Source organism: Petromyzon marinus, chromosome 3 (assembly GCF_048934315.1).
Source record: "Petromyzon marinus isolate PM22_M1 ecotype Great Lakes invasive population chromosome 3, UKy_Petmar_22M1.pri1.0, whole genome shotgun sequence".
In the NCBI taxonomy this organism is placed as follows: domain Eukaryota; kingdom Metazoa; phylum Chordata; class Hyperoartia; order Petromyzontiformes; family Petromyzontidae; genus Petromyzon; species Petromyzon marinus.
The window spans coordinates 539,515-565,816 of NC_133669.1; the positions used below are offsets into that span (position 1 = coordinate 539,515).

The window sequence follows — 26,302 nt, forward strand, 5'->3', positions numbered from 1 at the left end:
GAATAAATTGCCATTCTCTGTGGAGTAACAGAGCATTCATCGACAAATGTAGTTTGGAATATTTACTCCCCGTTTAGTATTTAATACACTCATTGAGCATCAATCTTGAGCGACTCCAGGGTGCATCTTCGGCATCTCTCTCTCTCTCTGCGTGCTTTCCCCAGTGATTAATTTGCGGTAATTATCCACATACCTATTTGCGTGCGTATTTGAGCGCCGACTTATCGACGTATTTATTTAGTTGCAATTCGCTTGGGCTCTTTACTCCTCGGCCGCACGGAGTAAATTGGAGCCGGGCCTGCTGGTTTGGCGAGGACATTAGGGGCACGACGGTTGACAGCGGTGTGGCATTGTTGTGGGAGACCCCGGCTAAGTTGGTCCCAGCGGAAGGGAACGCGACTTGTTTATCCATGGCCCCCGAGGCTGCTGAGCGGCGTTAGCGGATTAGGCAGATCGGAAAAGCCAACAGCGGCCAGCGCAGTGGTGGTGGCGGCTAATAGCGTTCCTACGTGCAGCGAGCGAGGCGAGTGCAGCAGCATCACCGGGGCTGCTGCTGCTGCACCCTGCCCCCACGGTCGCGATCGCAGCGACGCTTCTCGCGAGACGCGCCGCTTGCAACGCGCCGCTTCTCGCGAGACGCGCCGCTTGCAACGCGCCGCTCGAAGCCTGTGCATTGCGCTCGACTGCGATTCCGAGAGCCTCGTGTGTTGCTTTAACCGTGGAGGCGCTTGTCGCACGAGAGCCATATATAGTTTATTGTTAAAAATTCGGTCACAGTCCCTCTGATCATCGTTACATTGCATTTATGGCTTTTATTTTGGTGATTTCGAAAACGTTTTTTTTGTTTGGCCATGTTTTTGTTTATTGTAGTACGGAGTTAGACTGATGGCCTTAATCTTAGTTGTATTGTGGTTGTTGTTGTTTGACTTGCATCCCACTGGGATTTTTGCACACAGCGTTGGTGTACGGTGCTATTTCAGGAATATTTTGCTGTATTTTTCATGGATTTTCTGTTTGTACAGTCACATAGTCACTTTAAGATGTTTTTCTTGTTCGTGTTTTTGTTTTTTGTTTGTTGCGGTTGCACCCTATTCAAGAGCCGAATGGCTCACAGGGCTATACCAAAATAAACTGAACTATGAACTAAGATGGTCGGCGATGGTCATAACTTGCACCGCTCGGACATGGGGGAGTGGGTTCTGCCAGTTTTCTATCAATTTGAGTGTCACACTCTGTGGCAGGAACATTAATAGTGTACTGATAATGGGGTTGGTTTATTTTTAGCACTGGACATGAAGCAATTTAGAAACCAATGAAACTTTGGGTCATACGTTTTGGGGGCTTAAATACATACAATTTGTGTTTTGTATTTTTCTACTGACAAGCGGTGACGGCACAGTGGTTAACCCGTCATGCCGAGTTCAATTCCCGGCCATGGCGAACATCGCTAGCGCGATGTTATCGGTGTGGCGTGACACCTCTGAACCGGTCTGCCCCCACTTCCCCTCAACCACTCACACTGATCAGCGTGGTGAAGTATGGTCATAAGTTATCATGGCCGACAGTGGGTTACCTTCATCCAACGGCTGAAAATTCTTATCGCGTTCAAAGATATACGTGACTCTAAGTGTGTCAAATTTCAGCTTCCTAGCCCATCTGTACCATTATTTGAATGTACATCAGTCTCTCATGAATCATGATAATTACCCATGTCCTATCCACTTCTGACTGAAGCCTTCCCCTTGTCATGATCATCCCTCACAGTCCCTCACACTCATCTCATTCCTGCACATGGCTAATCTCATCGCTGTTATCTCTGCGGTGGTCATCCTCTCAGGCACGTGTTTTGTGTGTTGTCCTTCCCCTGCACATTCGATTAGCACGGTTTGCTACGTACGGTATGAAAGAAGTTCAACATACACACATATAATGTATTCCTGCTTTGTCATTCCGTAACCAGCCTTGTTCTTCAGCCATGATTTCTTTGAGTGATGTCTTGCCCAAAGCCCACTTACTTTATCTTAACAGTCAATCTGATGTTCATGTGAATCCTGATGGTTTACAATCAGCCATGATCGCTCATTATTGTCTATGGACATCAGCTGCAATGTATGCTATGTGATCAACACTGGTGTGAAGCGACAGATTCGCTGACTGAAGGCTTTTCGCTACATCTATCATCTCCTCATTTAAATAGGAAAAATGCAACAACTTTTGTGTTCCTCTGTCTGCACACAGCAACTGCTGGAGCAGTGTGGGGCTGCTTCCACGCAGCGCAAAGGCTCGCGTGACGCGGGCTGCTGGGTCGGCAATGCTGCGTCACTCACTCACAAGGATTGTTTACACATCTCATTGGCTGCACGGCCTTCTTATCAGCAGCAATGGTTCAATATCCAAGCAAACGTTGGACCAGGTTCAACATTCAGTGTCTCATCAGCATAGTCAGTCTTGCTTGGACTGCCCAATGGCAATAGGCAAATACCCTTTGTGTCAAAAATGAATCTCAGTTTTTTTCACTTTATTCTGGCGCCTTGTGCCGCTATCTAAAACAAAAGCCCTGGTGTGCAGCTGGATTATTTACTCAGCCAAGTGAATGCACAAATCAATAAAGTGGAAACCAACGAAATTTGCAGCCTTGAAAAATGCAGTTGTGCCCTGTCAATTGAAGCAAGTTGTAGGTACAGTGAGGGAAACACGTATTTGATCCCCTGCTGATTTTGTACGTTTGCCCACTGACAAAGAAATGATCAGTCTATAATTTTAATGGTAGCTTTATTTGAACAGTGAGAGACAGAATAACAACAAAAAAATCCAGAAAAACGCATGTCAAAAATGTTATCAATTGATTTGCATTTTAATGAGGGAAATACGTATTTGACCCTTATGCAAAACATGACTTAGTACTTGGTGGCAAAACCCTTGTTGGCAATTACAGAGGTCAGACGTTTCTTGTAGTTGGCCACCAGGTTTGCACACATCTCAGGAGGGATTTTGTCCCACTCCTCTTTGCAGATCTTCTCCAAGTCATTAAGGTTTCGAGGCTGACGTTTGGCAACTCGAACCTTCAGCTCCCTCCACAGATTTTCTATGGGATTAAGGTCTGGAGACTGGCTAGGCCACTCCAGGACCTTAATGTGCTTCTTCTTGAGCCACTCCTTTGTTGCCTTGGCCGTGTGTTTTGGGTCATTGTCATGCTGGAATACCCATCCACGACCCATTTTCAATGCCCTGGCTGAGGGAAGGAGGTTCTCACCCAAGATTTGACGGTACATGGCCCCGTCCATCGTCCTTTTGATGCGGTGAAGTTGTCCTGTCCCCTTAGCAGAAAAACACCCCCAAAGCATAATGTTTCCGCCTCCATGTTTGACGGTGGGGATGGTGTTCTTGGGGTCATAGGCAGCATTCCTCCTCCTCCAAACATGGCGAGTTGAGTTGATGCCAAAGAGCTCCATTTTGGTCTCATCTGACCACAACACTTTCACCCAGTTGTCCTCTGAATCATTCAGATGTTCATTGGCAAACTTCAGACGGGCATGTATATGTGCTTTCTTGAGCAGGGGGACCTTGCGGGCGCTGCAGGATTTCAGTCCTTCACGGTGTAGTGTGTTACAAATTGTTTTCTTGGTGACTATGGTCCCAGTTGCCTTGATATCATTGACAAGATCCTCCCGTGTAGTTCTGGGATGATTCCTCACCGTTCTCATGATCATTGCAACTCCACGAGGTGAGATCTTGCATGGAGCCCAAGGCCCAGGGAGATTGACAGTTCTTTTGTGTTTCTTCCATTTGTGAATAAGCGCACCAACTGTTGTCACCGTCTCACCAAGCTGCTTGGCAATGGTCTTGTAGACCATTCCAGCCTTGTGTAGGTCTACAATCTTGTCCTTGACATCCTTGGAGAGCTCTTTGGTCTTGGCCATGGTGGAGAGTTTGGAATCTGATTGATTGATTGCTTCTGTGGACAGGTGTCTTTTATGTATACAGGTAACAAGCTGAGATAAGGAGCACTCCCTTTAAGAGTGTGCTCCTAATCTCAGCTCGTTACCTGTATAAAAGACACCTGGGAGCCAGAAATCTTTCTGATTGAGAGGGGGTCAAATACTTATTTCCCTCATTAAAATGCAAATAAATGTATAACATTTTTGACATGCGCTTTTCTGTATTTTGTTGTTGTTATTCTGTCTCTCACTTTTCAAATAAACCTACCATTAACATTATAGACTGATCATTTCTTTGTCAGTGGGCAAACGTACAAAATCAGCAGGGGATCAAATACTTTTTCCCTCACTGTAGCTGTGGATTAGGATTCGAATGCAGGCGTAATTCTTATCACCTGCCTACCTTTGTTTGCAAGCCTATCGTGCAAATGTAAACACAACACTTCAGGCTCCAAACCATCCACTCATTCCCACAGAAACGTCCCCCCACCTATCCCTCCCATCTCCCAACAAGAGGCAGTCATGTGGTTTGAGATTAAGATAAAGTATTTCACCTAAGCACAGAACCGTTCGCTGGTTTTAAACCTAGCTATCATTGTTAGCTAGTGAATTATCACATTACATTAACAATTATCACATCTCGCTACTATTAAGAAGACTCATTGCTCAAAACGTAACTTATTATATATCTTTTGATTTAAAGCTTTCGTGACTGCAGGGATTCATATTCTTGGTAAATTTCTGTAAAATCACCACGTAGAAGGGAAACAATAAAATAATAAAATAATAAAAATAAAACATAATAAAATACAATTCTCACGACGTTTCGGCCACAACGCAAGCAGCCGTCCTCAGATGAAGAAACAGAGCTGTCGGAAAGACAGCGTCCTAATTATTATATATCGTTCCCATTTTGGGGCAGTGTTATTGAGCAAAGTGTCGTGTTTTGTTATTCAACATTAGGAGGCTTTAAAAGAGAAACCTCAATATCGCGTTGGTGATGCTTTCCGTAACGCTGTTTTCTAACCGTAAATGATCTTCTATTGGCACGCATCCGTCTATCCACCTCCTGAAGAAGGCCAGCCAGCCTCAACATCACGTTTTTATTTTCGACATGAGAAAAAATATTGTTCTTATGACTATCTATAAGGTATTATTTACGTTATATTTTATCATGATTATTAGTATATACTGAATAGTATTTGAAACTATACATGATGACGAGGAAAACGATAAACTGATATATACAGTATTAATGTACTCATATACATATAATACACACATAATGTTGCGCGAGTGTTTCCGTCCGTACAATTACGTGACATTTAATTCTGGATCATTTTTGTTAACGTGCAATAATTAAAAAAATACGACTGCAGTGAGGTTAATACATTGTGCCATTCATAGTAATGAGTGCGTATTGATTGGCGGCATTGTTTGAGCGAAGAGCCTCTACATTTCACATCCAGTGCCCACTCCAACGACGCGTGGTCTAACACACACAGCAGCAGCGCCATGCGCATTCTAGGATATAGGATGTGTCTGCCTGGGAGTGAGCAAGACGTTGATGTCTCAGCCGCCTGGGCTTCTTCAACCATTTGGCAAGCTAATCTTGAAGAAGGCCATTTGAAAAGGGATATATAAATCTAAGCCTACTTTCGTTGAGAGTAAAAACTCTGTTGTTCGTTTTCATTATTATGATATTGCTTGTATTCGAACACTGAAGTAGCATCTCCATAAGTGAGCTTACTCAGATAATTGCTATTAAAGTAGTGGATTTTTTCATTCAAATTTTTATATTTTTCTGTGCACTTTGGCGAGTCTTGTGAATAATGCTGCACTGCTGTCCACATAACCCTCCCTCAAAGGGAAATATATATTTTTGTGTGGAAACTAGCCTGGTTATTAACTTCTTTAAATTATTAAGCAAAAATTTTATGTTTCTCTTACATGATTATCTTTTTATTACTCGTCGCAATATCTGTTTAGTTATTTTCTCTGCCTGCCTATTAATCACATTTGACCTTTACTTATAAATCGGTGAAATGCCATGAAGACTAAAACTCTCTTTTTCAATTGAGGCCTGGGTTAAGATTGCAGCGTATTTGATTAAACACAAAACACCCAAACAATAATGCAGCACAGCAGTGCGGAGAATAAAAACAACATAATTTTTAAAGGTCAAATATAAAAATGTACAGATAAGTTAAACGTCTGAATATCTATCTGTCTAAATGTGTGTGCGTATTTACTTACGCATACATGCAGCATGTGTGCAGATCAACAGCCGGAACGCTATTCGGGGAATGATCTGTGCCCGGCACATCCATCTTGCCTTATTTTGTCCTCAAGACACTTTATATATATATTTTACATATAAAAACCTGTTCATAGGGTTACAGGAATACAGGGGTACAATAATATAGGTATTATGGACAGGCATTACTTATAGCCTAGTGGTAGTGCCTTATGCTGTCAACCCCTACTCGAAGCCAGTCCAAGCAGCGGTCCGGAGAATATCGAGTGAGAGATGAATCCCTGTGTAGATGTACGCACGTGTGCATGTCCGTGCACGTGTGCATGTACGTTCACCCATGCTGCACGGCAGCCAACATTGCTTCCTTCTCTGAACAAAAGTCTTCTCTGTGAAGCGACTACAGCGCAGGCTGCAGCCAGCGTAATGCTGTGAGGGAGCCTCGGATGGCTTGGCCGTGGGGAGTTTGATGTGAACACAACGCCGTGGCAGACGCGATGTCTGTGTTGTGCGTCGGCTAGCAAGCACAAAGTGAACATATGCGTCTTCCGTTTCGGTGCTGTACGTGAGATTTGTAAGCGGATGTTCGAAATTAGATTTCCTCTCATATGTTGTCCATTACAGTCCGGGCAGCTCTTGTACACGTGTGATATAGTGCTGTGGAGAGAATATTCACAGCACATCACAGACCACCTCATTAAATATATTAAGTATACTTTCACATGCCACTGCCGAAGGACCTTAATAAATGTGGTGAATATAAAATGTTACGTGTTAATTAAAATGTAGTTATATATTTAATGTATTATGTGCAAGCTATTGTTGTATGTTTGTGTTCGACAATTGCCATATATTTTATTTACGTTGTATTTGCATTGGTTGATTTAGTCATGATGAACCCTTTATGTAGATGTCCTCGTTTCTCTATGTATATCATATTTGTGCGACATTTCAGCTTTCAAGCCCATCTGTGACATCATTAGAATTCACATCTGTCACCCAATCAATAATCACCACCATCAACCATGGAAGGCCTCCCCATTATGTGTATGCATCTGTTTGTATGTATGTACATCTGTGTGTAAAAAAAAAACCAAATCTTTAAAACAAGATCAGTACACCACTTTTAACACTGAACAATCTGATTGTGATGGGCTGCTATGACTGATGATGGGTTTGTTTCATTACAACAGCAATAAGCACAAAGATTATGATTAACAACCCCTAATGCTGACTGTGGTCGACACTGACGCACTCTGCCTGGTTTCAATGTGAACGCGCCCATATAACGTGGGTTGGTGTGCGCGTATATTCCTTGCGCTGGAAACCAGCGATAGGCCATCACGTCGCGTCTCCGATTCTGACTCCAGGCTACGATCAGTCACTGACAGATGACTCAATCTGCGGCCCAGTGGCTTAATGAAAATAATTTTGTGTCTCTTTAAAATGATGACCTTGGAGCCGTGTTTGCTCGCTGCTGTTGGGACTTGAGAGGGGAATTATACGTTGCGTATTTTGTTTTACCCTGAATTGTCCACGAAGAGTTGATAGTAGGAACTCACAGCAGCATGGGGTGTAAAATATCCTTATGACTAAATAAGTCATGCGTAATAAATAGTACACTTACAACTGTACCATAATCTAAAAGCAATATTTATTTTATATGGGTTCCCAAAACATGGTACAAAAATAGATTTGTACTCACTCATGTCTCCATCACAGTTAAGCCTTTGCCCTCCATTGGCTTTGCACGAGTCGAAATTGAGAAAATGACCCACACATAGCGTGCAACAGTAATATTTGTCCTAACATAACGAGCCAACGAGTGTTAACCAGATTAGCTGGAACCCCTTCCAAATGAGAGATGATGTTTTTTAAGTGGGCTCTAACCTGGTTAAATACAAAATGTGATTTGATGAGTTTCTTAGCAGATTCTTTGAGTGACAACTCGGCATAAGATCTGTTGGGGAGTCACCCCTCGAACAATATCACACAATGCACAGTTATCTCAGTCTGTGAGTTTCAATGGGGGCAGACTCCTCAGGCTTTACGAAGACGGACGGAGCGAGCGTTCTAAATGTGAGGGTACAGAGTAAATACTGGCACGGGTGTCTTTTGTTGTTGTTGCTTTGTTTTCTTGTCTTTCTTCAATGAAGCCATGTTTTTATTTACTTATTTACACATTCATTTTGGGGGGAAATTCTTTAAGAGGCAATAGACAAACATTGGCTTTAGGGCGCTGAATAGAAGGTGAGAGAGATTGGTATTATTGCACAGAGAGGGCCTTTCGATTGGCCCATTGTGCATGTGGTTAATAGGAAACAAAGGCCCTAATAGCTGCTCAATGTCCTGACGATGGACAAGGAAGTGGCTTTATTGCTGCCAGTGCTTAATTGATTCAAGCTGTCTTAGGAAAGAGATTTGCGCAAGATACCGGCCAGCGGCAGGGAGAGAGGCTGAGAGACGTCGAGAGGAGAGCAGAGCACAGAAAGAAAGATGGAGAGAGACGGGGGCGCTGATCCTTTTGTTTGCATTTCCACTGCTGAGAAGAGCCTCGAGTGTTGTTGTTTTTTTGCTGGCACGGCGGGTTCCTCCCAGCCCCCCATCTCTCTCTCTCGATCCCAACAACTGCACGGCTGCAAAGCTGAGGGCGCTGGGAATGAGGCATCGAGTTGCGTGCAGCTGCGTGGATGTTCGTTGGCGAAGGAAGCGCCTGCAAGAGCGGCCAAGGAGTTTCTCCGCCGTCCTTTATAGCCCCCCGATCCGCGTCTAAACGACGCCGTCTGTGCCATGCTCAGCAGCAGTGGAGCCGTTAAAAGGGACACACCGAGGGATCGCCTTCCCCGCGGAGAGCTTCCACATCGGATACAACTTTTAAAAATGTGCACGTACCGCATGGTTTACCATTGTGGGGGAGACAGAAAAACGCAAGCTATTAAATGTGTTGACAGATATAACGAATGGCCAACTGCTCCAATGAGTTATACACACACATATAAATATAAAATACTAAGCTTCATTAAAACGTTTGAACAAAGTCATACTTAAATAAAACCGAGTTTTATTAAAGTGTATATGGTATACGTAAAATTACGTGCATTGACTTTCAGTCTAATAAAACACAAAATATGCGTGATAAATATATGTACTTTAAAACAATTATTCGCATTGCTTGCTGTGCAATATTTTGTCGAAACGGAATATGTGAAGAACACCGCTGGGGGCTGAAGGCAAGCGTGTTCATACTCATTCTGAGTCCGCCGTTAAAGACGTGAAACTTCATCACGAGGCCAGACTCGGCGCGGATGAACACGACTCCAGCAACAGCGGACATCACGCACCAAGCGCCCGCGGCAACGTGCAACAAATGAGCGATGTTTTCACAAACGCTTTGGCTTACCCGATAGAATAAGGAGAGAAAAGACAAAAGCCCTGTCTGGGCACATTGGGTTCTAATGTGTTTGTTTGGGAAACCCAAACATTTGCACCCTGCAGAGAGAGAGAGAGAGGGAGCGGGCACAGGGAAGGAGGTGAAGCAGGGTGAGAGAGGGAGTGGTGGGTGGGATGGTGGGTGGGTGGGTGGGGGTGCGAGGCAGCCGAAACATACCGATTGCTTCCTAATTCATCCCGCGTGTCCAGATGCCCCACGCTCTCACGACAGAATCAGATTGTGAAGGCCATAGACGGTCGGGGGTTAATTTTTTCATCCTGTGAGTCTCCGCTCACCCACACCGCGTCGGCCTGTCTCTGCCACGACACAGTCCCGCAACTTCTGCCGTGCCGCGGGGATTGGCGGCATCAACCATGCGTCCCCTCCTCTCTCGCTCCCCTTACGGCGGACGGCTGGAGAGGAATCCCAAGCCGAACGATACCAATATCCAAGGTTGTGTTATAAATAAAGAAAAAATGACTTCATGTTCAGCATGAATGAATGTGTACGAACTTTGCACAAAGCAGTAATGCCACATGAGTCAGAGTAGCAGTCTAATGGCTATATCGTAGATATGTTGTATTATGTGATTGTCACAGACGTGTTGTTTAAAATGCACTCAACAATAGATCAAGCGTTTTGGATTCTTGTTCTCCAAATAGTTGTACAATCTTTCAAATAGAGTGTATCTCTACAGCTGTGGATCTGTGAGAACACACAACAACATCAACAAAAACATTCCCCTTGAATACTGATTCATAATGAACGAGGGGGAACGGTCACATGATGGTTTGCATGCTACGCTCTGAATCCGGCAACCTGAGTTTGATTCCCGGCCATGACTATAGGGTCAGTGACAATGACAAGGTTCGTTTGTGAAAAGCACGCACGGCCACTGCGGTGTTCGAGTACAAGCGACGGAATGAAGACACTCAAAAGTTACCGGGAGCCCAAGGGGCATCACTGAGTCACCTTAAAGAGGTTCCAAAATTAAAACCGAGAGCGTGCGATACCGCGTTAGCCATGGTGCACAAGCAAACATCAGTAGAAGTCAACACAATAGTCAAGAATACCGCCCAAGCATAAAATGCGTGTAAAGCTGACGTTTCAGGTAGTGGTCCTTCTCTTTTACGGCAGAGAGACAGTCTGCTGCTATTGAGAATTAGAAGTCGAAGGGCTAATGCTCGAAACGTCGCCTATCACATCGCTTTCCTCACAGGGCAGTGTCTTGACAAATGTGTCGAGTTTACAGTACAGAGGCTGATCTCCCTTTGGAGAGAGTCCCGTTGAGTATGATGGTGGTGATGAAGCTGCCTGTACCACTATGAGGAGTGATTCTGGTGAGTGTGGTGGTGGTGGTGAAGCTGCCTGTACCACTATGAGGAGTGATTCTGGTGAGTGTGGTGGTGGTGGTGGTGAAGCTGCCTGTACCACTATGAGGAGTGAGTCTGGTGAGTGTGGTGGTGGTGGTGGTGAAGCTGCCTGTATAACTACGAGAAGTGATTATGGTGAGTATAGTGATGGTGGTGAAGCTACCTGTACCACTATGAGGAGTGATTCTGGTGAGTGTGATGGTGGTGGTGAAGCTGACTGTATAACTACGAGAAGTGATACTGGTGAGTGTGATGGTGGTGAAGCTGCCTGTACCACTATGAGGAGTGAGTCTGGTGAGTGTGGTGGTGGTGGTGAAGCTGTCTGTACCACTGTGAGGAGTCATTCTGGTGAGTGTGGTCGTGGTGAAGCTGCCTGTATAAGTGAAACGAAGCCTTGTTGTTAACGCTCTCGCACGAGTGGTCTGAGTAGTAACTGAGGGCCATTCCTCAAAATGTCACCTATTATATACTTTTTATATTTAAGGCGATGTTATTGTCGAATGTGCTGAGTTTTGCTGTTATTCATGCTTATACATTTTCATTCCGAGACCGCTCTTCGTTTTCACAGAGCCCATTAGGCCTATTGCACCTTGATGTGCAAATGAGTGTGAGAGATACTCAGGAGAGAGATACTCAGGGAAGAGATACTCAAGCCATCACGAGGCTTCCGATGTCACGAACACGCAGCTCTGACAATTTTCCAAAGGCTCCGCAGCGAACCAAATGAACCAAGCTGGAGAGGCTTCGTTAAAAAATCATGTGGACCCAATGTCAACATTTCCATACCCGGAGAACGAGTAATGTATCCCGAGTGTCGTTCAGATCGCACCGTGCTTTCAAGACAATTGTGTGTCTGTTATCTCACGTGTTGGGCGACGTCAACAGTGGTTCTATTGGGGATACATGGACCCCGTCATAGGAATGTGGATTTTTCTGTTTTAGTTCCGGCCCGCAAATGGAGATGAGAGTCCCCCAACATTCGCTTGAGAATGCAGACACTGTGGTATTTTACTATGTTGAAGTTACAAAATGAAAATACATTTTGCCATTAAAGCTCATGCAAATTGCAAAAACAATGCAAGTGCAGAACACATGAGCCTTCAGAAACCTTATTGGCATCAACTAAGGGCACGACGACTTTCAGAACAATAATAATAATAAGGCGACGATTAATGAAAGCTTCAAGAAAACTCCATTGTGTGAATGTCGCTTGGGTGCAATAAACGATTCAGCATTGCGCAGAAATTATAAATGACATTAACTGTGCAATGACCCAGCGACGGCAGTAGGAACGCTCATGGAACCGGTGAACAATTCTTGTTTTCTCATTTCACGTAATGATCGCTTGGCTGCCACTCGCTGCATTCCGGGCCGTTGAGCATTTTACAGATAATTACATCGCGCAAAATCGCGAGGCGACTTGGCGGTGAGCTCTACAAGCTGACGGTGCCAAGGCCACTGGGCTGAAAAAACTGGAGGTGGGGTTTTTTTGTGTGTTTGGTTAAAATAAGTCTTGAACAAGTCAGCTGCTCTGGTGTCGGATGACTGGTGAAGGGACTGTAATTAAGATCGGTCGTGATAATCTTGGGAATGCGAGATGTGTGAAAAGTTCTTCATGCTGTGCTCACACAGGATGGGGAGGGGGTGTGGGGTGGGGGCGTTGGAGATTGGAGGGGGGTGGGCCCTCTGCTTGTAAACTTGAATTTCCCCTCTCTTTGGGAATCATCGTGATTGATGTCTTCGATAGATTTGAATTTTTTTGCAGCTAGAATTCGCAAAAGGGTACAAGTCAATGACGATTTAAGTAAAAAAGGAGGGAGTTCTTGATTTTAAATTTTAGTTGGAGGTCAACTCAGCCCATCATTGTTGTGTGGATGATAAAATGACTATTGGCACTATGTATACGATATTATTGTAGTAAATTAAAATATACAGTAGATGTAGATACGCAAGTAATAACACTCATGAATTGATATCTCTTTGTCAATCTATTGGCGGGTGATGGTGGCGCACGCTTGTAATCCAGAACGCGGAGGCAAATGTTGGTAGATCGCACAAATGTTGCAAAACTCCCTGGCTCGCCACACAAAGGTGGTAAAGCAAAATTCAGACTAATATATCACATCGCTCTTGTGTGGAATACAGCGTTGCTCTCTCACATGCGTGAGACTCATTAACTGGCTGAAAACATCTCAATATATAGAGGAGCTCAGAGCGTGGCCAAATGTTGGTGTTGGCTAACTGCCTGGCTGCTGCCCTCAAGCTTGCGTGTGGTTCTTCAGCGACTGTGAGATGCAATTTGCATGAACAACAGCGCTATATCAAGCATTATTATTCTTGGTGCCGAGTGAAGTCCTCTCTCCACCATGGCGTGTTGGTCAAGCGAGTGATTCTAGCGTACTTCAGCACGTTGGTCCGTGCGAGTTGGTAAAGAGAGTGGGGTGCCAGATCAGTTCAGACACCACTCTCGTCTGATGTTAACCATGGTGCAGGCCATTTGGGTTCATAGTACAGTCTGCTAACCACTGTGTTATTCAGCCAGCCCAGGGGCTTTTGCCACTCCGTATATCACAACTGTGTGTGTGCACGCGCTAGTGGCTGGACAGCGGAATGCTGGGAAGCCCTTTCTTCTTAAGTAATTTAAACAGTGTCAGAATTTTGACGCTGGTAACCACTTGCTAACACGTGTAAAGATTGAATGTAATAAGCCATTGTCTGTAAATCAGATGTTATAGATTATGTGAAAACACATGTAAGAGTCGGCCATCGCGTGATGATTAATTAATAGTGTCTTTGCTCAGCTCTAGAGAGCTAACTTTAAACTGTAAAATAATCAAGTTGTAGAGGGCTGCTTACAAATGATAAACACTTCAATACGGTTGCGATCTAAAGAAAACAATGCTATTGAGATGTATGATGTAATGTTACATTGCAGAACTGAGAGATGTTGGCGATTTGGGGAGGTTTTCATCCAGCAGTAGATTGGTCATGGCTGATGATGATGATTTACTTTAATGCTGATATGTCAGTATTTATGTTAATTTCTCAGTGAGTGTGTATTTTGTCTGTGATGTGCCAATATTAAAACATGGAAATGAAATCTACATAACCTTGTAATGAATACACTGATTACATTACATAAATAAAATGTAAACAATTCAGTGAGTCCTAAATATGTTCACAAAAACATCTAAATCTATATCTTACAGCAATTTTTATTTTGAGACTGCTCAGAAAATATGGAAATGCGAAATAAGTTGTACTTATTGAAATGCAAAGTTACAGCAAAAAAACTGGTTCCGAAATATTTCAATGCCTTGTAATTGTATGCAAGGTAGATCACATTTCGCGTCGACTACGTGTGCACATACTGTATAAACCCAAGGTGGCTGCCTCAGCAGCCATATCCAGTCAGACTGCGCACGTCCCTTTACTTGTTGGGAGGAAAGGCAAGACGTGCTAGCACACACAGGAACATGTTACGAGTAATTGTTTCAGCAGCATGAAACAATTCCAAAAATTAATGTAATCATCAAATCGCCCTCTGCGGGTTTCACCATTAAAGAAATATCCTTAAAACGACTGAGCTTCTGTGAATTGATGTCATAGCCTAATTTCCACATTTGGAAAGGGCCTGTAACTAAATTGGGGGAAATAATAATAATGTAATAATGAATCTCCCTTACAAAATAGGTAATGGATCTGGGCGGGCTCGCTGCAGGTGAAGTAGAGGACGTTGGCTCATTGATCGTCTGACTCAGTGGCTCCTGGCGGAGCTCGCCTCAGAGGCCGCTGCCCGCCTGCCCGTCCACCCGCTGTGCGCGTCTCGTGCCACTGTTGGGCCGGCGACGGCAGCCGGTCTGGGCTCCGTGAGCCTCCCTCCGTCTGCTGTGGATTTCCCTTCCTGGCCTGCCTCCTGGTTTTGTCTCCTAGCCAATCTTCCGACCAGTCTCTTGACTCATCTTTAATCACACATTCTAGCCTAACCCCTGAAAAATCTTCTGACTAGTCTTCTACTTCCTCACCTGTTCCCACTCCTGGCCCTTGTTTTGATTAATCTTACTCTCATGACCAATCTTCTAACCTGTCTCCTGACCCATTTAATTACCAATCTCTTCATGCATCTTCATGCATATTCTGGACAATCTCCTGGATCATCTCTGGTTGTAGTAATGGACCATCTGTGCATCGATCATTCCCTCCTCCTGAAACAAAATAAATTGACTTGCAACGCACACACTCTCTCCACATGTCCCTTTGATAAACTTGTTTGGCTAAATATTATTTTGTTCAAATTTCTTAGAGATCTGAGGTATTATTTTATTCGATATAATATCAAATAATTTCTATTTGTTTTTTAAAATAATTTCTCCTTTATTTAGCATGATTTTGTTTGGTGTCTATTTTAAAACTACTTGGTTGGATATATAAAATGGATTAGTTTTAATTATTTTAGAACTTCTTTATATATGTTGCATACATGTTTTTTTATATTTTGTGTCAATGAGTACGGCAAGTGAATTGTTATTTTTGCTCCAATAAAATGTAAATTTGCTTAGCGTGCAATTTTGATACAGTATTTGGCGATTTTTGTTCGCGTGACAACAGTTGCCACACAACACTAATTCAATTTAGCGCCAGCACTGCCATCTGTAACATTTCACAAACAAAGAATATAGCTCACGGTCCCTTTGATTCCGAGCATCCTTTGTAGTTTTAATCAGAACGGTAATGTATAGCCACTTGTACAAATCAGTTCAGGTTACAATAGACATCATCAAATATTAAAGAGGCCAATTTCTGTGCGTGGCCCCAGGCCGTAACCTGCAGCAGGTTGCACGCTGGCCCCGCTGCTCTTTCACCGTGCCCCACACTCGGCCGGCCATCTATCAGCCCAGCCCAAGCCATCATGGCCCTGCTGCCTCCTCTTTCTTTCTCTCGCTCTCTTTCTTTCTTTCATTTCGTTGCTCCCTGGCTGTGAAATAGGGTGCTCATTGAGCTAGAACGGAGCTGTCGCTTTGATGTGCCTGGGAAAACAGATGACCGGCGTGTGTAGCGTCACCCGCACAGCGCTCGGGGCTCCGCGTGCGCACGCTTTGTGTCTTTCTCTCTCTCCCCGTGTCGTCGTCTTCTATGCAGAAGAACGTATACTTGTGTCGGCGCATGTCTTTGTGCGCGTGAGCATGTGTGTGTGTGCGTGCGTGTGACAGTTCACTGGTAGCCACGGGCATTGGGGTACCGTGGTAAAGTCCTCTGCCAGTCACTCACCCTTCACCTAAACAATGCGATGCTTTTTTTTTTAAAATAGACCATTGTGTGCGCCTGTTTTATTATATGCTTTAATGTACGCTATGTGTTGTAACATAACCAGAATTATGACATATTTCGAAATTCTATTCGGAGTTTAGGTATTCTTGGGTTTGTGCAGCGCCTCAAAAGCAATACAATCCTTTACCACAGACAGATTCACATCGAATTTGAAAGTTCTTTTGGAAAATTATTTGATGTGTATCATCATTTACCTTGACAGAAAACCTTTAGTTTCACTGTAAAACATATTTGAGTTCTAATTTGACAGCAATCACTCAGCTCCAAATGAAACTTGAGGTTATTTCTCAAAATATTTAGAAATGTTAAAAACCATTGCCAAGGATGGACCAGCTACAATGAGATTACTCGTAGAAAGTAACGATACATATCACGGACGTGAAGATAAATTCACACCAGGGCAATACCATAGAAACTAAAGAAGATATTTGCTAATATAAAAAATATATACATAAATATAAATGTCGAAAGGGACAATTATCTCATATTTGATGAGGGCATGCCCGTGATAACAACCAATGGAAATGAACTACAGAAAGTGATTGAAGAATTGCAAAAAGACTGTAAAGTTGGGTTCAAGGTAAATATCAGCAAAACGAAAGTCATACATAACCAGTTAATAAAACAAATAAGGAAACTTGTTGGAGCGACACAGCTGGGAATACACATCAGGGTATGTGTACCAAATGGAATTACTGAAGGCGGACCATAATGTTGTGTTATGAGACCTGTAAAGAATGGCGATGAATTGGGGAGGCTTTCATTCAGCAGTGAACAGAGCAGGGCTAATGTTGATGGTGAATCATTTAAAAACACTGGTAAACAGTTCTCAACGAGCTACAATTGATCACAACTCGCATTAGGAACTCAATGTTAGAAACTCAAGGGCATGGTTAATAGTCTTCTGCTGTTGTTTCCCATTAATTCCATTCCTGACTCAAGTCATTGTAGCATCATGGTAGTGTCATGACAGTGACACAGAACTGCAGCTTTTGTGAAGGTATATGTTTCGTACAGTTATATAATTTACATATTTAGTAGGTATATGAATATTCTTGCAGATGAGCATTGCAGCCAAAAGCATGTTTTAAGGTAACATGCAAGTTGAAATCAACTTTCCACTTTATATTAATTCTGCTCCCGCTGCAGCGAGCGTGAGCCTTGTTGCCTGATGCTGATCTGGCACAAACTCAGAATCTATTTAACAGCTGTGGAAAATGGGAAGAGGTGTAGCATTTCACAAAAATGTATACTTTAATTTTTATTCTGCATTGTGAAATGTAACGCAAGCATCTCCTGACCACAGGGTACCTTTACTGAATGCAGATGCTGGTTGGGGTGAGAGTCGCTGTCGGGCTCCGCCAATCATTCACGCAGGTGTCAAGGTGGTTCATCAGTGGCGCCAACATCGTCCTATTACAGCGCCAACCTCCCGACATTTTATTTCTTTTGCTGTCTTTCGCATTGACAACACGGAAACGCAAAATGGCAGAAACTGAGAATGGGCCCGATGCATGGCTTTGTGCAAACTGCTATAACAATCTTTCTTTGGTTGTGGGTAAAATGACTAATTTCTTTGCAAAAATGCTTTCTTTACAAAGTTTAAAGATACCACTTTTATTTGAAGATATTTATTTATGTTAACTTGTGATTGGGGTGGATTTTCCTCAGAGTAGTGAATGCCATAGGACTGCAAGAAAGGTTGTGAAAGTTTCCATGGTGATATTTTTATATATGTGCTGTGAATGTGACGTTGGCACTTGCTTTCTATAGTTTCCTGTTACAAGGCAGCAGGGTTGCTGAAGAAGGTAGTGACATTTTTTAGCTTTATATTCCCATAGATGGTATTCTGGGTACTTCACATCGCATCTTATAAATACATACTTGAACGCATTTTCATTGTTGGTGAAATGAATGATAAACACAGACATGGAAACAACATAGGTAGACACTTTCTTACCTGATGATGGCTGCTTCTGTTGCCACCGAAACGTCGTATTCTATTATTATTTTATTTTATACGTGACTTTACCGAAAGAGTAATTCCTGCAGTCACGAAAGCTTTAAATCTTTTTCTGTGTCTACTTTATTACATTTTTATTATTTTATTATTAGAGTTATTTCAGCAGGCTAATGCAAAATATTAAATCATTAGCAAACACTGGCCTGTGGACATGTGCCCTTATATCGCGACTGGCCTTTATTTCCTACAACGATCCAAATAGAATGAATGGTGAGGGGCAGTACCCCGCATCTGCATTGGGTCCGCTGCCAGGCTCTGCACAGGGATTTGCTTAAAGATGGTTAGTCTCACCTCCCAGGTAGACGTAGAGGCTACAGAAGGCCTTGATTGGCATTCGGCACTGAATTCATGCATTTGGAAGATTTTAGACCACTTTTTACGTAAGCTCTAGTTGTTGGCGCAATATATATAAGCAGTGGCTGGAGGCCCCAAAGCCGGTTCTAGTTCCCGCAGGGAGCTACTCGGTCGCAGAGACCACCCTTGGAAGGAGGAATGGTGGAGTTTAACTCACTATCAGCATCTTACATGGAACGTTTCGAATGTTTCATCTCACACCCGGCGGATTTATTTCAACCGGGTCGGTCCGGGCCCGGAAAATATTTCCACACCTGGCACACCACATCCATGATGACTGTGGTTGCTAATCATGTGCCACCTACTCCAGTTTACCAATGATATGGGAAATATTCAGTGGCTGAGAGTTAAACACTGCAGGTGGCCAGGCTCACCGTAAGCGCATTTTAACACAGAATTAATGCGGTACAAATGAAACTACATTGCACCAGTATCATTCATTAGTTTGATATGCAATTAAGTCATATTTCGGGCAGAAAATATTATGACTGTACATATTAAACTGTGCTGTCAAATCAGTTTGTGTAAATGTGTAAGATGGAATGTTTGTACTCATCACTTGTCATATCTCATTTGTATAGATTTGTTTTATCATTCTGCCACTATGGGAGGGCCCAGGGCCACCGTGATGTTTATATCAAAGGTCAAATTGAAGTGTCTCCCCACTCGACTAAATGTGGAATTGTGGTAATTTTTATTGGTGACTCTGAGCCAATTGTGAATATTCCACAATATTATGGTGGGGGCCAGTACATCATATCACAATCACTGTGCGCTCTTCCTTCAAATTGACATTTATGTAATTTTCCATATCACTGGGGCAGTGACGTGGTCCAGTGGTGGCGCGTTCGCTGCTTGTTGCGTGAGGCTCGTGGTACCGCGGTGTGTAATAATGGTAACACACACCACGTGCCGCCTGCTTCACAGTGGACACTGAAGGTCCCGTGACGTAATTCGCAGGAGTAGACCGTTCTGACAACGTCGTCTAGGCAAAATGGACGTCTTTAATTCAAATCCAGATATGATCAAGAGAGCTAAATGCAATTTTAAGGCTTAGAAGCCGATAGGACGAGGTCTTCGAGTGTACCAACTAAATTTGGACAACATAGTAAACTTCGATTTAAAGCTTTCGTGACTGCAGGGATTCATATTCTTGGTTCTTTCGGTAAAGTCACGTAGAAGGGAAAAAAAAGAATACAAATAAAACAATAAAATTCTGACGACGTTTTGATTGCAACACAAGTAATCATCATTAGGTGTGAAAACCACAGCAAGAAAAACCACAGTAAGACTGAGTCAAACCCAAACATAGTCAACCACTGTAGTCTGCGCTCTCCTTCAATGGAGGAATAGCAAAACTGCATGAATCGTCTCCTGAGTAGCAGACCTCGATATTGGTGGTTAGCTCCTGAACATATCGCCATACACAAGAATAGAAGGAAAGGAGTAGTCCAAATTTGGCAAATTTGAACAATTACTTGCAAATGACCCAACAGGAATATACAGAGCAACCATCGCCCCTGTCTGCTAAAACTTGGCAGAGCCCTCCAGAAAAAGTATTGAGACTCACTGAGGCTTTCCTGTAATAATAATAATAACAGACTGAGTCAAACCCAAACCGGTCTTGAACTCCGGGACCTTCTGCTGGTGAGTCAATCACACATGCACAGCACTGCCCCAGCAGATATTCTGTGGCGTTAACCCTGCCGCTGTGATGATAGCACTGCACCTGCCCTGTACCACCACGGCGCTAACAATACCAATAACCCGGGGCAGTGCTCTGGCAAGCAGCAGCAGCTGGGTGCTTCTGCAGCCGTTTGATCCATTTATTGTGCTCTGTGATCTACCCTCGAATAAACCATAACCGATAAAAAAAAACAAAGAGAGAACACACAACACAGCCTTAGCATGTCATAGCAAAACCAGCCTGTGTAATTGTTACACCAGTGCTTGAAGTCGGTGGGTGTTTCTCAATTCAGGTCCCTCTGTAAGGCTTTCCGCGATTACTATCAGGTGTGTGCAGCGTATTGACGCTAAGTTTGCATATGAACAGCAAGAGTTTCCCCTGGTAGGGTAGAGTTGTTGAAATCATTTTTTTTTCGCATTGTGTTCAACCACATAAAAAAACGGGGAAAAACAGAATGACCGGCTTGCCACACATATAGAAAGGCTGCGCAATGAACATGTATTGTGTAACGCTACTGTCACCATCATAGCATCTCCCCAGATCCGGAGGAACACTGCAAGCGAACAGAGTGCAACAACGTGGACGTCCATCATAAACATCTCAGTCGAGACCCAAATAATGACCAACCGGATCAGAACATCAACAGGCCGATGTCCACATCTCCTTCATAGATGCAAAGTCACAGGAATGTGGTTGTGGCCATGCAACCCAAACTTTGGAACGAAGTAAATAAACCACTGTCCTCTGTACTCCTTCAATGGAGGAGGAACAGCAAACCTACACCAACTCTCTCCTGAAGCCCTCTGGTGGCGAGCAGACATCTCCATTGGTATTTAGCTCCTGAGCGTATTGCCATACAAATAATACAATTCGTAAAACTCACTGGAAATGGTTACCGGTTAATGACTTTCGCGACGTCTATCGATTCTGAAAACGGTTAGGGGCCGTCCATAAATGACGTCACGCACCTAGGAGGGGGGGGGGGTCAGACATTTGTGACGATGTGTGACGAGGGGGGGGGGGGATAAATGTGACGTCACATCAACATGCGCAACTTTAAATAAATATAGACAACACGTTCTACTTAATAAAATAGACTTTTTAAATAAATGTGTTTTCCTACATCAGACTGCAGCGCCACATTAAATACGCACTACAATGACAATAGTTTAAAGCGATTCGAAGCATATTTTTGGTTCTTTCGGTAAAGTCACGTAGGAGGGAAACAATAAAAAAATATAAAACAATAAAAAATATTGTTTCCCTTCTACGTGACTTTACCGAAAGAACCAAGAATACGAATCCCTGCAGTCACGAAAGCTTTAAATCACGATTTGAAGCATGTTTTATTTTCAAAATGGAAATATGGTTTGGGGGGGGGGGCAGAGCTTTGTGACGTCATATTTGAGGGGGGTCTGACTTTTTGTGACGCCGTGTGACGAGGGGGGGGGGTAAAAAATCGTCCAAAATCTCGTGACGTCATTTATGGACGGCCCCTTACCGGTTTAGCGGATGCCGACTGTGGCGAGGGGATCATAAAAAGCTGGAGTCGAGACACCGGACTCCCTCAGTGACTGCCCCTCCAGGTGCCTACAGAAGAGCGACTTTAATCAGCATACAGAGTGTACCATCCACTCACACATATGGATGAGAGAGTGGACACTGCCGGGGGTGACAAGTATCAAGAGTTGTGAAGAGCCACCACGAACCGAACAACATTCCTATCTTAGAGACATCGTAGGCTCGAACTAACACGTAGGCATTCGCGACCAATATTATGCATGATAAAGGTTTTTTGGGTTAGATCGCGTAACTCAAAAACCTTTATTATGGATGGACTCTAAACTGTTCAGCAAGTGGGCTGTGTGGCAAGGAGGAGACACCCTCACTATGATGGCCGGCGGTCGAGACTCACTGTGGAGTGGCGGCCAAAGGCGTGAACGCGTCCGAGAGAACGTCCTCCACGGAGATTTCGGCATGATATCAGCCCGTGTTGTGTAAATGCAAGATCGTTATGCTGCAGGACTGTCATAAATAGCGACCGCTTGTTATAAGGCTTTCACCAAGCAGTGGACAGATCGTACCTCGTGATGATGATGAGTCATTCACCTGTGCGCTACTTGCGGTGCTTATGTTGATTGACAGCTGCAAGGCCACGCCTCCTCGCCTGCTCGTCCCGCCCGCACTGCCCCCGCCCCCACCCCATCTATCCCGCCCCCTCGGCTCAGATGCGACCAATGGGAGACGAGGCCTGAGGTGAGTCCCGCCCCCTTCTCCCCGAGTTTCCCCCCCACTCCGCCCCCCCTCCCCCGCGTGCCGGGCGCGCGCGCTCTGCCGGGGGTCGCGCGGCCCCGCCCCCTGCCCCCCGGCCCCGCCCCTCCCCCGCGTGCCGCGCGCGCGCTCTGCTGGGGGTCGCGTGGCGCTCGCCACTCGCTCAGAGCGCGAGGCGCTGCTGCTGCCGCCGTTGCTGCTGCCGCCGCTGCCGCTACTGCTGCCGCTGCTGCTGCTGCCGCCGCTGCCACTACTGCTGCCGCTGCTGCTGCTGCCGCCGCTGCTGCTGCTGCTCCACGAGCGGCGCGGGGGGACTCACGGCGGCGGAGGCGCGCGTGCGGTCACAGCTGATCATGGTAAAGTAAGTAACTGTACCGTCAAATTTCGATTTAAAGCTTTCGTGACTGCAGGGATTCATCTTATTGGTTATTTCGGTAAAGTCACGTAGAAGAGAAATAATAAAATAATAAAAATAAACCAATAAAATAAAACTGTACCGTGCCACGTGCGGCACTCCACGTGGGAACCGCGTGCGGTTGACACTCGAGACGCCTCGCTTCATCATTCGAGGCTCGCCTCTGCACACGCAGCCGCCGCTAGATTGTTTGAGACGTCGCGTTGGCAATGGCGAGTTAAGCAAGCTACGTTGCGGTTTGGACAGGGTCATCATCGCTTCATGGCTAGAAGCGGTTGATGATGGTCGGTGGTCCAGACGAGCAACAGGAGAGAACACGCCCGAGAGGATCTCCGTCGCAGAGACGGAGCGATTGAATGACATGTTGTGCAAGATACTGCACAGAAGAGACTCCGCATTAGTTGAGAATCGCGCGGGTGTTGGTTTGGTATTTTGGTAGGGTCCGTCTTCATCCTCGGCGGTAGCAGCAGGGGGTCAGATTGGAAGATTGAGCCCCCGTCCATAGGAATGTGGAATTGACACCGCTGCGCTCAGCGCCAATAACGGACCTGAGCGCCGCACCTTTGCGCGTGAGCAGCGAGTCGCTGGGTGAGTGGGGGATGTGGTGCTGCTGATCCGTACGCGGGCGGTGTTGCCAGCGCGCTCATCGTGTGTTCCCTAGGTATGCAAGCCTTTTTAGCCATACTTCACCATGCTGGTCAATGCGGGTTGGTGAATGGGGTGCCCAAAACTGGTTCAGATGTCACTCGCTGCTGATGTTAGCCGTGGCCTGGAACCGAACTCAGATTAACGGGTGCATCGTCTAATGTGCTAACCACTACGCCACCGCTCCTCCCAATGTATAACTGTCACGGTATGTTTGGGACAATGACCTACAGATGCAGTATTGACTCATACTGCTAAGTACCAATACTGCATAGTAGACGTCGTATGCCTACCCCTGCAATCTAAAATTATTCAATTAAAGTAATTGTTTTGGACGGTGATGTGTCATGAAACATTTCGCTGTTTGAGTCGTGAAGTTTTGAGTTATTTTGTTTTGCACGTGCAGTGTGTGTGCTTTATAATTGTTTATTGATTTATTTTCTCAGTTACTCCATGTATCACTGTGCTTGTGTTTTTTCAAACATACTCTCAACACAAAGATGTAAGTGTGGCGATTGTGTTGTTGAGCAAGATGTCAATACAGATCATGCGAAGCACATCAGTGCAGTACTGTCTATAGCCAGCACACAGAATGCCCAACGCTCACAATCATCTCGATCCCGATCCGACTTCTACAATTGCCCAACTCCGATCTGTTTTATTTTCGTGTCATTTATTTGTGGCAAACGTTGCAATTTTCTTCATCAAATTCTGCAATCATGCCGTATAATAAATTGCTGTATATAATGACTGCCATCAGCAAATATTAGGTGGTTAATACACGTCTTTGTTTATGCTATTTCTGCTGTCCAATATTCATAAATACACATTTTCCCTTTTGATTGAGAATAACTTTGGCCAGAGCTATCTCCTTGGATTTTGTCACTTTGTCAATACACTCTCAGTGCAGTTTTTCCTTCCTTATAAAGATTTTTATTTAGGCGTTGGTATTGCAGAGTATTGGATGACTTAATGAGTTACCACTGAGTGAAATGCATTATTCTACCACCTCCGTGTATACTCTCCATCAGATAAGCGTATGAAACCAATACATTTCGAATACCAGACATATATTACCTGTTGCATGACTATGTACTACACATACTAGTAAACATGTAAGTACTTCGATTGAAAGCTCTCGTGACTGCAGGGATTCATCTTATTGGTTCTTTCGGTAAAGTCCCGTAGAAGGGAAATTATAAAAATAAAACATAAAATAAAATTCTCACGACGTTTCGGCCACAACACAAGTAGCCGTCCTCAGATGAAGAAACAGAACTGTCAGAAAGACATTTATTTGTGGCAAACGGTGCCACAAATAGTTATGTTTCTTCACCTGAGGACGGCTACTTGTGTTGTGGCCGAAACGTCGTGAGAATTTTATTTTATTAGGTTTTATTATTATTTTATTATTTCCCTTCTACGTGACTTTACCGAAAGAACCAAGAAGACATGTAAGTGCTGTGTTAATTTGACGTTATGAACAGCATTGTGTCAACTTGATGTTCATATACACAATATTTTGGAAAAACAACATAATTGGATACTCAGATGTGTACTTCAAAATGTAAATTTCATAGGTTTCATACGTGCTTATATCACAGGCTATGAATGTAATATTAAAATAGATAAATCACTCCGTTTAGAATTCTGATTAGATTGCGTATACCCCAGATACGCCACTCGCGACTGGGCAGCGTAGATACAGAATTGTGAATGTGATTGTTGTTGTTGTAGAGATCGCATTCGTCGTCTGCTTCAACACCATCTCTCAGCAGATGCACGTTACGCTCCTGGGACCACGGTTTAGCATCGTCATTAACACATCCATTTACCTCAGTGGCCACTCACCCTCCCCTCGTATCGGCTTCCCCTCTTTTGCAAGATAGTGTCGAAGTGCAGTCGCATTTATTAATAGCAACTTGCAAAGCTGGTTTTAAAACTTTTTCCAATTGCTTGTTTCTTTCCCACATGCACCGTGAGTAATGTTACAGGAAGTGTTTCTATGGCAGTAGGTGCGTGAGTTCATGACAAAGTTATGTCCTGAGAGCACAACACAATTGCTGATGTGAGGTTTACAGAGTTGGGTGACTTTATAATCTCGCATAACCCACACAATGCACTGATTTTAATCGCATCTTTATATCATTGTTTTCTTGCTTTTTAAAATAACTATTAAACCCCGGACACTTACCGCCCAGTGGGATGCTCGTAAAATGCATGGCTTGCTTTACGAAGGACTTCCGAAAGTACAGTCGTGTAAAATTGCAGTCGAGGTGATTATTTATTCTGATGAGCGTCAGCAGACTAAAGTTTTTGGAAACTCATCACCGATTGGCTATGATCGGTGGTGAGGAATTAATCCGCACAGGAGCAGTGGGCAGAATTTTTTTAGAATTTTTTTTTAAAGACAAGTCTACTCTTGTTCATACGGTAAAGCATCATCATGATCTATTTGGGCCAAATCATGCAATGTATAGAAATTCAGTGAATGTTTTGAAGGTATCGTGGCAATTGAAACAGAGCGATGAGTGTGAGTATGTGGCTGCCCTGTGTGAGACAGGTAAATGATGTGCATTTCAGC

At 44.1% G+C, this 26,302-nt stretch overlaps 1 protein-coding gene across 3 annotated transcripts in view; it reads left to right on the plus strand.

The window, feature by feature from the left end:
• The window catches only part of LOC116950990 (protein phosphatase EYA1-like), a 107,324-nt gene that overhangs the window by 3,060 nt on the left and 77,962 nt on the right, over positions 1 to 26,302 (plus strand). The window contains exon 2 of one of the 3 annotated variants that reach the window (XM_032969272.2): positions 22,533 to 22,643. Coding sequence is in view for 1 of the 3 variants with exons in the window: in XM_032969247.2 (XP_032825138.1) it covers positions 23,012 to 23,019 (8 nt within the window). In the remaining 2 variants the exon portion in view is untranslated. Of the gene's footprint in view, positions 1 to 22,532; positions 22,644 to 22,805; positions 23,020 to 26,302 lie in introns of those variants that run through there. The other 2 variants (XM_032969247.2, XM_032969287.2) reach the window with 2 other exon arrangements.